The sequence below is a fragment of the Merops nubicus genome, unplaced genomic scaffold (genome assembly GCF_000691845.1).
Source record: "Merops nubicus isolate BGI_N331 unplaced genomic scaffold, ASM69184v1 scaffold7226, whole genome shotgun sequence".
Lineage (NCBI taxonomy): Eukaryota > Metazoa > Chordata > Aves > Coraciiformes > Meropidae > Merops > Merops nubicus.
In genome coordinates this window covers 38,926-52,560 of record NW_008616874.1, presented here as the reverse complement: position 1 = coordinate 52,560, position 13,635 = coordinate 38,926, and the positions used below count along the sequence as shown (strand labels likewise).

The 13,635-nt window shown below is 40.0% G+C and overlaps 1 protein-coding gene across 1 annotated transcript in view; it reads left to right on the top strand.

The window, feature by feature from the left end:
• Positions 1–2,011: 2,011 nt before the first annotated feature.
• The window catches only part of LOC103775499 (contactin-3-like), a gene marked incomplete at its 3' end in the record, with an annotated part of 49,579 nt that continues 37,955 nt past the window's right edge, over positions 2,012–13,635 (top strand). Inside the window, exons 1-2 of the mRNA XM_008942957.1 lie at positions 2,012–2,015; positions 9,275–9,370. Coding sequence (XP_008941205.1) covers positions 2,012–2,015; positions 9,275–9,370 — 100 coding nt within the window. The remainder of the gene's footprint in view (positions 2,016–9,274; positions 9,371–13,635) is intronic.

Below are 13,635 nucleotides of genomic sequence, written 5' to 3'. Positions count from 1 at the left end.
ATGAGGGACTGGCAGGATGAGTTTTATGAGACTGAGGATAAAGAGGTTTTAAGAAAAGCTGAGGAATGTGCTAAGCCTGAGTGTTGGTAAGAGTTGAGGAAGCAGACACTGGTGGGGAAGCAAGGACTGAAGGGAAGCTGAGAGAGGACAGAACAGCAACAAAGGTGGTCTGAGTAATGGCAGAAACATGTAGGAACTGCATCACAAGCTAAAGCATCCCAGATGCCCAGAGAAACCATGGCTTTGGGGGTGGAGCTCTCTGGATCTGGGGATTTCAATCTGGGAGGCTGCTCCATGGGATCCGTGTTCAAAACCTTCCTGGTGGCCTCTCTCCTGCTGGCAGGACAAGTGTCCCTCCGTGCCTTTCCCAGCTGCAGTGTGACCCCAGCCAACAGGGACTGATGTATCTTCCCATCCAAGACTTCAGTGCTGAAGTCTTCCTGCTTAGGGTTTGTTTTTTTCTCCTGGCCAATATTTGTGAGCTTATGCAACTTTAATTCTGGCATTTTCTAACTCCAAATAATTGAGTTTGCAACCTCGGTATGTTCTTTTAATTTTGTTAGGGGCTACAGAGTAATATGTTTGCACAAGAATACTGAATTACATTATGCAATGTGTTTTAGCTTCTTATTTAAATAATTTTTTTTAAGAACTCATGCTTGTGTACAGGTTGGAGATACAGCTTCATGAGAAACTCTTCATCATCTGGCTTTCATCTTCAGCATTCAAGAAATGATTCTGCTGCTTGGACTGTACAATCTCCTGTCTCCTAGAGATAAAGTTACATTTTTCATGTCTGTTTTTTATGTGAACCTGGCAAATCTTTATTGTTTTAAACATTCCCACTGTCAGCAGTGCAATGATGAGGGTTTTTCTTTCATTTTTTTTCCTGCCTTATCTGCAACAGAAAATACCAGTTTGCTTGTCAGCTGCAAATGACATCATGACATGATGCATCATCGTGCATGAAATGCATTTCACTGAATCCCAGTTCCCTGAAGTCCATAAAGAAAGTAACTACAGACCATCTGCTGTAGACACTTTGGGCTACTGTAAATTGAACAAAATATATTCTGGTTTGTTTTGATGTTCTCCTGTACATCCATTAAACTACAACTTCAGTGTTGCTGTACAGTGCCTGGATAGAAACAGATCATTTTTCTTATCTCTCCTGTCCTTCTGAGCCAGTTAATGTAGTCTAATCCTAGCTAGTAATCCAAGAGATTTATAGTCATAAATGTTTGCAGCAGTTATCCAGAATCTGTTTTATTCTGTGGCAACATCTTTGTACTCAGCTAGATACTGCTGCAGTTGGAGTGGAGCACCCAAGGAAGAGTGTATTATATCCCTGTTTCAGAAATGTTAGATTTGAGCATCAAAGAAGCAATTAATGTCAGTACCCTGTGCTATCTTCAGGGTACTGAGTCTGAGTTATTTTATTTGTCAGATGTGAAAATTCACTTACCTCTTGCTTAAAATTGTGATGTGAATAGTTGATACAGTAAAATAACTCTTCTTCCTCTACATGAACTAGGCAAATGTGCTGCCATGAAAAATGTGTTACTTTTATTCCTGCCACTGCATTTTTCATCTACCCGTAACTTTGATAATAAAACTAAAAGTTTGAATTTCCTCTGGATTCCTTTGTAAATATGATTCAGTGAAAAATGAATGCAGTATTCATTTCTGTGCTTGCACTCTATTTCCTCCATGGCTTACTTCAAGTGGGTTGCTGAATTCACTTATGTAGAAATAGTCACCATCTCTAAGTTCCTTTATACTTCTTTTATTACACTAAATAGTTGAGCTGTAATGTACCCGAAAAAATGTCTCTGCTCTTAGGTTGTGAAACTATACTAGAGAATTATTAAAATAAAACCATAAAATAGCCATCTGTTAGTGTTAGCTCTTCAGCTAACGTTAAAAGCACAGAACAGCAGCTGGAGCTAGAGGTAAAACCCAGCTGATTCTGGAAAAGAAATTGGCACTGGTGATGTTGGTGGGGTAGGTCATGGGTTAAGGTTTGCTCTCTGCTAGGCAAATGACTCCAGTGTTGTAGCTCATGGGTGGGGAGGTGGCTTGTTCCATGGCACGTGCCTTCTGGCTGCAAAGCTGCTGGCAGAAGGACAGACATGAACAGATAACGCTGTTTTAATCACAGAGTTTTAATCACAGCAAGACACTCTCTTGGGGTGGCAGAGCTTCGGAGAGCCTGATCCTCAGAGAGGTGGTCTGCAGGCTGTGAAAGCTGGAGGCTCATTCTGGAGAGCTGGAGCAGCCCCATAAAGATGGTACAGATTGCTCCAGGGGCCGTGGTTTTCATTAGCTGTGTTGGAGTTTGCAGCATTCCTCATGTTTGCAGCTCTGTATAAACTTGTGCATCTCCTATTGTTTTGCTTAACCCAGGTAGGATGTGTATTTTGAGATGAGAATTGTAAATATTTTGAAGGTCTGTGAATATCAGATTTTTATGCTGACTAACAAGTATTTTTATACATGAAGCAGCAGCTGTGGTAAGACATCTGTTGATGGGACACTTACTCATCTGCTCTATCTGTTATTTGTCATCATTACATCTGTTATAGTCCATATGGCCCTAATCAAAGCAGTGGGGCTCTTTGCCAGGTGCTCCATACCAAGTGAGATGGGGAAGATGACAGATTTTGGTTACCCGTATCCTAGCAATACTTTCTGGTGACAACCCAGCTATGTTCTGTCATATCTGTGGGAGAATTGTCCATTCCTTTAAGCAATATCTTTGGAAAGATAAAGGAGGGAAGTCAGCAGCAGAGGAAATAATCTTTTTGTCATCAGCGTATTCCCTGTTCTCCAGAAAAGAACTGTTGTAGGATGGCTCTCTTTCATTTATTCATTGAGGGAAGTCTTGGAAACATTGCTACTTATTTATTAAATAAACCTTCAGGTAACTAAGCTGAGGTCTGGCAAAGCATTTGGCCATCTGCTTATTAAAACAGGAATAGCCTGATGTTCTTCAGCATTAAACCTGCTCTGGTCACGAGAGATTAGTGGTGGAGGTGCTTTATAGACTGTCAGGATATTCTTAGAGTTTGGTTTAGGAAAGCTTTAGGGAGGCAAAAATCTGTGTTGCACCTGAGAACTCGGCTGTAGGATAAGTTGCTCGAGCAAACATCCTTCCCTCCTGAGATAATTCTTAAATTCCTTGAATTGCTTTTGTTCACTGCTGTTTGCCAGATAATAGGAATTTTTGGAAGGCGTATTTTTTGAAATATTGATTGGAGAATGTGTCTCTCTCAAAACATGCATTTCTGTTGCAATGCTATTCTAAATGCATTTTTTAAAAAAAAACCCTTGCTCATGAGATGTTGACTCAACATCTATGCTATTAATGTTCCTCTACTGCTTTGTTACTCTGCAGTCTCTGGGCTCTTCCTTCTGTTCCACAGAGCCCACAAAGATGTTTCATCCCTCCTCCTCCCTCCTTACTGGAGACTCTTCTCTGTCTTTCCAGGCTGGCATCTCATGTTCACCACACTCTGAGGCACCCCTGCCAAGTTCTCTTGAGCTTCCCCTATTTATGTTGATGCAACACGAGTTTTGTTGTATGACTTTGAAATGATTCTTCTTTGCTTGATGTCGGAGAGCTTAATTCTTTCCAGTTTCTTTTTTTCTTTTTTTTCTGCACCCCAATTGATTTAAGGGGAGGTGAAATATTGAGAAGTTTTGTAAGTTTTTGGTGTTGGTTGGTGCTGTTCTCTGCAACTCTTAACCCTTGCATGGCTTGCTCGTTAGATGTTCTGCTTTTCATACAATGGAAACTACCTGCAGGATTTTTTCTTTCACCTCCTTCCTCTACATAGAAGTTTTCTGCATTTTATTAGCAGCATTTCTATGGGTGGAAAACACAGACTCAGATGGGCTTTGCTGAATGAAGTTAATGTAACAGGAATGGAGACAGGAGCACAATAAAGTTCATGGGGAGTGAATAACAAGTGCCTTGAGCATGGGAGGTCCTTTCTGCTTTGGAATCAGGATCCTTTGGGCAGGATCACCTGTCCTGGAGCTTTAGGGTGTGAAATGTCCAGGGCATGGGGTGGCTGGTGGCAGCAGGGCTGGGTCTCAGCCTGGGGAGCAGTGCTGCTGCTCCTGGGTGCAGGACACTCATGGGGTCAGAGCTGCTTCTTTTCCTGGAATACTGGGTTAAAAATACTCTGCAGTGTGTGTGTAACCATGGTGCTGTTACCTTCATACAGATAAACACCATGCTATAAAACAGGAGCTCAGCAGTGGCCCAGCATTAACAGATTTTGTAGAGGTTGCTGTGAAATTAAAGGATTTCCCTGTAACACCAGCCTGACCAAAGTGAAACTCTGGACATGGTTCCCCAGTAGCCTGGGTGACAAATCACCACAGTTCTTTGTGTGCTTTAAGTAACGTTCACTTTAGCACCGCTAATATTGTTCTGCTCTGCCTCCAACAATAATTGATTATAGAGAGAATTTTTAATCTCATCCCTCCCTCCCCAGCATGGTTCTCCCAGGCTTGATCTGAGGCCCAGGAAGGCAGCAGAAAGTCCCACCTGCTGCCTGGGCAGCTCTGTTGTGCCTTTTCCAAGTGCTGTGTGCCTGCGGGCAATGCATGTATCCCAACTATTTCTTTGGGGCAGGTACCAATAATTTTTAAGAAGCTTAAAATTATGCCAAGTATACCCTGTTTCTGGTATCTGTCTAAAGCAGTATAAAATAGATGGTCACAGAAGTGCCTTGGCAGAGCCAATTTTGGGGTATAGAGTGGTGAGGAAGAAGGTTTGCTTATGCACCTCGGTGATTTAGGTGGTGCTGAAAGGTTTTGTTGGTTTAGTTTTTATTTCTAAATGTGTCTTATTCTGTTCTCTCCAGAAGCTGGCATTACCAGCATAGCTATTACAACACGCTGAGGCTGTTATTCTTTCTTAAGAGCTCAGAGACTGGTATTTTATTCCTTTTTAATCATGTGACTTTTAGCAGGGCGAGCGGGTTGTGAATTAGCCCTTCGTTATGTGCTGACAGCAAAGTCCCCACTTCAGAATTACCTATTCAAGAAAACAGTTAAGAATTTGGTTGTCTGACTCATTTAGGTACTTGAACATCCTACTACCACAGAATTATACATAAAGTCTGTTTAACAAGTTCTGCTGCTTTGAATAATAATGAGTCTAGTGAAGTAATGGACTAAATATTTTTGTGGCTCTTCAGGGGCTATGATGTTTGTAGAGCATGAACCCTTGTTTTGCAGCTATTGAAACATGGTAGAATTGCTAATAAACATCTATTGACAATAAATAGCACCTGTTGTAAGTGTAATAAGAGGCTTGGGTGTCACTGGACTTGGAAACCAACAGAATCCTTCTCCTCTCCAGGGAGAGAGTGTGTCCTGTGCATTACTTCATACCAACACTTTATTTATTTATTTTCATTTCTGGCAGCCTTTACTAATGTTATGAAGATCCAATGTACAGATAGGTGTGACTAGGGGGGAAACATCACACAAGTTTCTTGGCAGAATGTGATACAACTCAGTCTTGCCCCAAGCTAGGTAGGAGGCATCTCTCTGGAGCAGCTTGGCCAGCAGAAATTCTCTGGATTTTTCTTGACGTGATGGTCTGTGTCTTTTCAAAGCACAGGTATAATATTTGATCTGATCCTGCACGATCTGTTCACTTATTGCCTCCATGACTCCACAAGATCACAGGAACCAGAAACACTGTAGAAGGAACTTGCAGTGAGCAGGATGAATGCTGTCAGCAGGGATGTGTTCTGCAGGTGAAGAGAACTTTGTTATTCTCTCTGATGTGTTGACATCGGGGGAGAACAAGGTCTGGTTTACCTTCCACACATGTGTCAGGCAGTGCATTCTCTTACCCAAATGAATTCCCAAATCCCTTTATTTTCATTTTCATGAGTGTCACGTGAACATTTAAATGGTTCTGTTCCCAAATGCATGAAACAGTTATTACAGGGTGTGAGGCTCATGTAACTGCTGCTCTGTATTTTGAAATCATTCTCAGCAATGTGCTTGAGTCTTAAAACTTAGCTGATTATATGGAAGGAGAGAACCCAGTGGAATATGCAGTTTTCATATCCTTGCTGTTTGTATGTGCAAACCCACGTTTCGTTGTTCTCCTTTTCGGGCAGAATAAAAGACTTTTCAATAAAGCTGAATTACATTTTCTTGCTCCATTTTATTGCAATGGCATGTGTATTTCTGTTGATGTAACTTTATGTACTTGGTGCTAAAGCAATAATGGAAATATATGTATTAGCAGGGGAAAGGAGAAGAAAATGCTGTTTCAGGAGTCAGAAAAGTCTCAGTTGCTAGTTTTAAACTTTCTTCTATATGGCAAACTATAAAAAGGCAATAAAAACATTTAATTTGCAAATTACACAGTTGTAGATAGAATGTAAGTAACAATTTTTTTTTTTCCCCTTGTGTAGTCACATTTTTGTAATATTTTTACCAAAATATTTCCAGTGTTATGATGAGGAACTTTGCCTGGTAGAGTTTAGGACTAATGTTGCTCATTTCCTACAGGAATTGGTGGCATTTTGTGTGGAAGGAGGTTAACTGGGACATAATGAATCAGAACAAATGCAAGTAAGAAGTAAAAAGATGTAGGCAAGAGAGTTAAAATACTTTATTTTGCTTACTGGTTCAAGCAGGTAGATAAAATTTTTGAAATCTAATGGTCACTAAGAAAACCCACAGATCAACAGACAAAACACAGACATATTTATGTATGATTCTACCCTTTTTTTTCATACAAAACAATGGGAAATTCTCACCCCATGGGGAGCTGAAAAGTGAGTCCTATTCTGAATCATTGCATCTCAAAAGCATCTTCTGCCCTGTTCTTATCTTCATTGTTTCCAGTTATATTTTATCTATTAAGACATTTCAGCAGGGTAAGAGCCTCTGATTCCAGAGATACAAATCGATCTGTAAAAGTAAACACTCTTTTCCATTATTTGCCCACCTTTTACAGTATTTTATTTACCCTGTCAGTTTTCTGAGAACTTAATGTTCTTTCCCAATGATTTCATGTAAGAGCAAATTTTGTTAGAAGATACAGCACTTCTCCATAGTGTTATTGCTGTTAAGATACTGGCTTTATAAAAAACAAAACAGCAAACAAAATCCAGCAACAAAACCCACCAAACCCAAAGCAAAAAAAAAAAGAAAAATGAAAAAAAAATCCCAAACAAAACCAAAACCAACCCCAGCTCAGTCAGTCCTGATAGTCCACCAAACAGGACTGGGTTTCGTCCTCTAATACTCTGAAAATGCTGCAGAGATGCCCCAAAATCAGACCACAATCTTGTACATAAACAGAGAGTACTTTCCAAGGTCAGAGATTCAGATTTGTGGAGAACTCTATTACTATTTGCACAGTGATTTTTAATTATTTTCAAAGTGGCAGCAGACAATGTGTAAAGAGAATATATAAGTATATAGATGAATTAAGTGATGATATTTCTGCAGCTGTGTGATTAGTCTGGTACTTAAACCACTCTACAAGGTAAGATGGAGAACTTCCTGGTAATTAGTGCAAAATGATTCTTTGTGGTATAGCTCGTGTTCCTCACTTGCTGGTGGGTTTTGCATTGCTCCTTATTTCCCAAAAACCTGTTCCCCTGTGAGAGCAGTCCTCATCTGCAATCAGAGAGTGATAACTTCTGCAGAACCTCCTTGCAGCAGATGGAACTGCAGAGCTGTCCTGTGTCCCTGCTGGATGAGGAGGACGAGCTCTTCCAAAAGCCTCAGCGTGTCCCCCAGGTCGTGTCCCTTCCCATGATGTTTCCAGCCCAATCCCATCCTGCTGGTGTCATGTCAGCACAAAGAGAACCAAGTTTCTGAAGGTTTATATTTGCAATAACTGAATGTATGTGCTTGGAACGCAGAGATAAACCATTTAATTTTAATTACAGAACTTCTCTGTTGCATAAGATTTACGGCTCACGGTGGTTGTGATGTAAGAGGGCAAAATTTGGACTAAATTTTCTATGTAAATCGAAATTGTGTAGCTGTTTTCACCTTAATATAGACTACAGCTTGTCCTCTGGTGTGCTGTCAGCTCTTGGTTCTTCCTTTCATGACTGGGGGGTGGCTCATGAATCTGTATTGTTATGGAGGGAAGAGAAAGCTGCTTAAAAGGCCTGAACTGCATGGCAGAGCACCCTCTTTTGAGCTCCCACTGAAACCAGTTTGTGTGTGGTGGTGTTTGACTACAGTGTGTCCAGCAGAAGGACCCAAACTTAATCTGTGCATGCCAACATAGGCCCTGAGATGTCCCTGCAGGGAAATTCAGTTGGAAAGCTGAAAACAGCCCTTGTAAGGAATTTTCTTATGAGCTTTGTGTGCAGGAACAAGGTACCTTATCGTGGCATTAAATGTGGTGGGTTTATTTTTTAAATAAAGCACAGAAATTCTCATTGCTTTTGCTCAATGTTCTGACTAACAGCTGTTGCTTGGTACCAAAAAATACAATATTTTGGGAGACAGTAGTGAGTTGAACAACAGTACCTATTATGTTTGGTTACATAATAAGCCTTATTTTACAGACTACGTGCTAGTATCCTTTACAAGTTTATAAACAAATGTGTTTTTTTTTTTAAAAATTGCCTTCTGTTTGGTTTTATCATGGGGAAAATACATTGTTTATTCATGGAAAAATCTTTCTTAGTGTAGAACCTCAACCTTAGTTTGTTTTGAATGTTCTATCGAGCTCAATTCAAGGGTTTAATGAGGCTGTCCTTTGGATCTTGAATCACCAGTTAGAGGAAAAGGCAATTTAAATTTATGATAAAATACTGCTGCTCTGCAATTTTGCATTTTTAGATAGCCTGTAGCATGTTTCCACTCTTACACAGCTTAAAAAGGTCCCAGAAGACCTGAAGGCAGGCAGAGCAGAGCCCCGGGTCAATGCGCCCAGGCACAAAGTGCTTGTCTTCAGCAGAGCTTGGCCATGGTACAAGGGATTCTGCCCCAGGAGATGGTCGAGGGGTTTCTCTTCTGCTTGGAGAGATACGTATCCATCTTCTGAACAGCTCTGTTATTAGCATTATTTTATGGGTGGTCAGAGGGGCTTGGTAGGATCTTGGTGCTGTTTTCATCAGAGCCTTTTAATTTTCTCTAAATTTGGAAGAATCAGTGACCGGCCTGCTATGACATCTGGTGTGAGGGTTTGAGAACCTGAAGCTCCTACATATTTAACCTTTGCTGTTTCCTAACACCCAGCTCACCTTTCTCTCCCAAGCAGACCCTGAGAGCTCGCGGGTGAAGATGAGGAGCGCGGTGTCGGTGCGGGAGGGCCAGGGAGTCGTGCTGCTCTGCGGACCACCCGTCCGGGCAGGAGGTAAGGGGCCTTCCAGGCTTTCTGCTTCAACCAAAGCTGATCTCCTTGGAAATGCAGCAGAGAGAGCAAGAACAAAACCTGATTTCTGATGTAAATATATATAGAAAGAGAAAACAAAACCAAAAGAGAGGGAGGGAAGTACCGAGGAGGATTTACTTTTATCTCGACATGCCTTGCTAGCTCCTAGTAATTTCTGTGTGCTTAACAGGTCTGATTTGTATGATACTTCCAGTAATTAATTGAATATCTTCTGGAGTTACACTCTACCCAATTTCACAATTGCTGTGCCTCAATGAATCTGGTTCTCTCAATGACTAGACAATTGCAAAGAGTAGATTGCTGTCTTTAATTATGCTGCTATCTGCTTATTTTCTTGCAATCAAGACATTTGTAAGGATGCTGGCATAATTTTAAAGCACCACTGTCTTGAGAGGGGCAGAAAACTGGATAGATGGGTTCTTGGTGGATCAAAAGTTGAAAGGACATTTTATCTTTCATTCTGAGTCTTTATTCTCTGACAAATCGCTACTGAGCTTCAGTAACATTTGAAAGTAACTGGTTTTATTTGGTTTTAATTGCTATGGAGTCTCATTATTGAAGGGCTGTGATGTTAAGCATTAGATTAGATTGCAGAGACAAGGTAATGTAAGCTAAACATTGGATATAGCAATATAGGTATCGTGGCTTCTTAGATTTGGTAGAGTCCAAGCAGACACAGCCATAAAGTGGCAATTTTACAACTGTCTGAACTGGCAGAATTTTTCTCTCTCTAAACTGATACAGACTCTTAAATCATCTTCATAGCCTTACAGCAGCTTTGTCTTTGCTGCTGCTGAGAAAATGGGTCATTCTCCCAGCTATCTATAAGAATTAAAATGATAAGATGTTGGTTCTATATGCAGTCCAAGGTCTGAATTACCCCAGCCATACTTATGCTCACATCCCTTGCATATATTTACACCCAGAGGTGATTATCAAACTGACTGCAACTCTGCCTGACTCTTGCAGTGCTTAAGTTTGAGATGTTAAGCAGGAGGTGAGACAAAACATGCTCCAGTTGGTAAGAACAGTGGTTCAAATCAACACCTGGATGAGGTGAGAATTTCTGTTGCAGTCAGCAGATGGGCTATGATTGACACCTCTCCACACTAATTATGTTATTCATGCAAAAGAGAGCTGAGGGCTCCCTGGATTATCAAGTGGAATTGAGAATTGCTATAGGAATTATTTGAAATCCTTGGATTTGTCTAAGAGTTGGAGAATTAACTATTAGAGTTTTCAGGAGACACGGGGCAAGGTGGAAAAAAAAAATCTTCCTCTTCTTCAGTCAGTAAAATAAACCTAGAGCATGGTGACATCAAGCATCCAGTGCCTCCAGATCTGGCATGGTAGGATGCAGGTTGGTAAGTTTTAGACAAAATATCCATCCAATAAGCAGAAGTAGTTTGTTAGGAGTAGCAGGGATGGTTCAGAACAGCTGATGTGGCCTGAGGGCTGTTCAGCCCTTTCCAGGTCAGTGATCTGATTTTTTTTTTAATTTTGATTCTGTATTTGTTGCACTGAGCTATCAAATAATTTCAGACAATATGAATTCTAAAAACCTTCTCAGATACCTTGTTTTCCCCTTTTTAGGCCTTTTTAGCCCTTTTTCTCTTCTGTCATGTCATGCAATTTCTAAGTTCTTGCTGGCTTAATTGCACTTATTTCTTGGAAGACTCCTTACAGAGAATGTAAGAAGAGACTTGATTAAATTGTGATTATTCCTCCATACACAGCATTTCAGTTACAATAGAAAACAGTGTTCATCCTAAAAGAAACACCAGTTTATAGTATGGAAAAAGGAAATTGCTTCCCTTCCCCAATTTGACGTATTTTTGTCTTTCCTTATCTTAGCCACAGACATTTCCATGAGTAATATGAATATCCCCTTTCAATGGGGAGCAGATTATTGATACAGTTAATGGTATTTTTGTCCTTTTGAAGTTTGAAGTTCCAGTTCCATCAGGGTTGGATATCTACCAGTTAAGCCAATAATGAAACTCCATGTAGCTCATAGACACCATGTCATATATGAGATCTTGTAGCTTTGTTCTGTGGTGGCTGTTGGTGTGCAGCAGGAGGAAGGGGGTGCTCAGCATTTCCAGTTGAGGGTGCACAGATCAGTTTTGTATTTCTGTCATGAAACACAAACTGTATCACAAACTAAAGCAGTATTTTCTTTAGGGTGAGTGTGTTTCCCCTTGTTGGCATTTCCTTTTTTAGCACTCTTGGAGATTTACTGAATGGGAGAGTCAATAAATAGTTGGTTTTGTGTGTGAAGATTTCTCAACAAATATTTTACTAATTCAACTGGTTTTCACGTTAGATAATGTAAGTTGTGTTATAATTGAGCAGTGATTTTAGGATAATCAAGATGGTCATCTGTCGTGGTTCTGCATGACTGTACTTCTAGATAAAATTCTAATTTTGTTCCAGGCAACCTGTTAAAATACTCTGTTTTTTTCCACAGATCAGTAAATCATCTCACCCACATACTCAAAATGATATCTAAAATTGATTTATGTAGATCTCCTGCTATCTTTTTAAATTGTTCTACCCATTAAATTCTACTGAACTCTCCATGGCTATTTTGACTTTCTACTGTGTTACTGTTGTGTCATTGGTGGTTTTAAGGGACTGTCAATAAAACAAACAACTCAACACACAAAACTCAGTATTGGACACCCTTAACATGCATCTGGTTATAAAACATTCACACGATGCTGATTTTTTATTTCCATTCTGCCAAGAAGAGCAAAAGCTAGACATATGGAGATCTAAAAATTATTTTTCTCTACTATGGATTTTGTTCCAGGATTGGTATCTAAGGAGCAACAAAGCCCTGAGTAAAACAAACCCACAGGTTTCTTCAGAGTTTTACCTGCTGTTACTCCTGCACATGTATCTTGATCATCACATAGCTTCTCTTCAGCTATTATTTCTACTTGCTAGGTATTTTGATTGTTTAATTGTTTAGTACAGTAAATTTTCCTAATCCCACACTGATTATAGATGTTTCAGGTCTATTTTTCTCTTTGGGAAAGGAGGTAGCAATGAGGCATAGTCCTTTTCTCTTGTCTGGGGTGGTTTCAGGACTGCTGTATACATCAAGAGAAAGATCATTTTTTTAATGATAAAAGTGAAGTTTTGCTTGGTGGTTATCCAGATATTTCAAATAATTCAGGCTTGCCTGGAAGAATGAGGCATTAGTTTTGTGTTGGTGGGTCTATAAACTCCCTGTTATCTTCTTACTATCTGCAATATGACTGTAAGCCATGAGGACTTCAGTAAACAGCAAGAACATGGTGAAGCCAAGAGGCTGTTGCTTGGAAATTACAAGGAAAATGTGTTTGATTTATATTCACAATTAGCCTTGTGTGATACGTGTTCCTGTTTCATGCAGTGTGGCAAGGATATTTCTGCAGATCTAAAGCAGCAAGAATATGTCCTCCCTCTTACTGTCACCCCCTGAGAAACTCAGACTTAATCAATAACAGACCCCATTTGAAGGACAAGGATCAATTTACCTTATAGCATATTACTTTCAAGTTTTGACGTGCTGATATGAAATGATACTAGATCACAGAAAAATAGATCCCAATTTCTTGCTCACTGTTTAGTATGACAAATCCTTCAGTGAATAGTGCCACGTCTGTTGCAAATGAGTATTTAGACTTGCAGATTTTTGCTCGTGGCTTTTGTGTTGCCATTTGGAGACCTGCAAGTTCCAGCAGAATTGTGCTTCATGAATAACGTGCCATGGAAAGAATCTCCTATGCCAGGAATATTTTGAGGCTTTGATTATTTCTTTTCTGCAACTCTTGAATATCAACGTGCTGTTTTTCAGGGTGCTGTAAATTGAATTGATTTTACTTGTTTGGCTTTGGAAACGTTTCATAAATTTAAAACAAAAGCAAACCCAAACTGATAGAACTCCAGAATATGATTTCTTTTCTACTGCCCCTCAGTGTGTTTTCAGGAGGTGGAAAGCATCCTGCTTTTGCACCTCTGCTTACTGCTTTTGTTGCAGATTGTGAATGGCACTCATCTGGGCACGAGCAATAAATCATACTTGCAGCAGGCACATTATGAGGTTTTTGCAGAAAAATGCATTCTAAGGAGAATAGTATGTTGAATATTGTAAAAGCAATGGCCTTAAAAATAGTTCCATAGTGTTCTCGAGCTGTTCTCAATCTGCCAAAGGGAAATGGTATTTTTATTTTAAA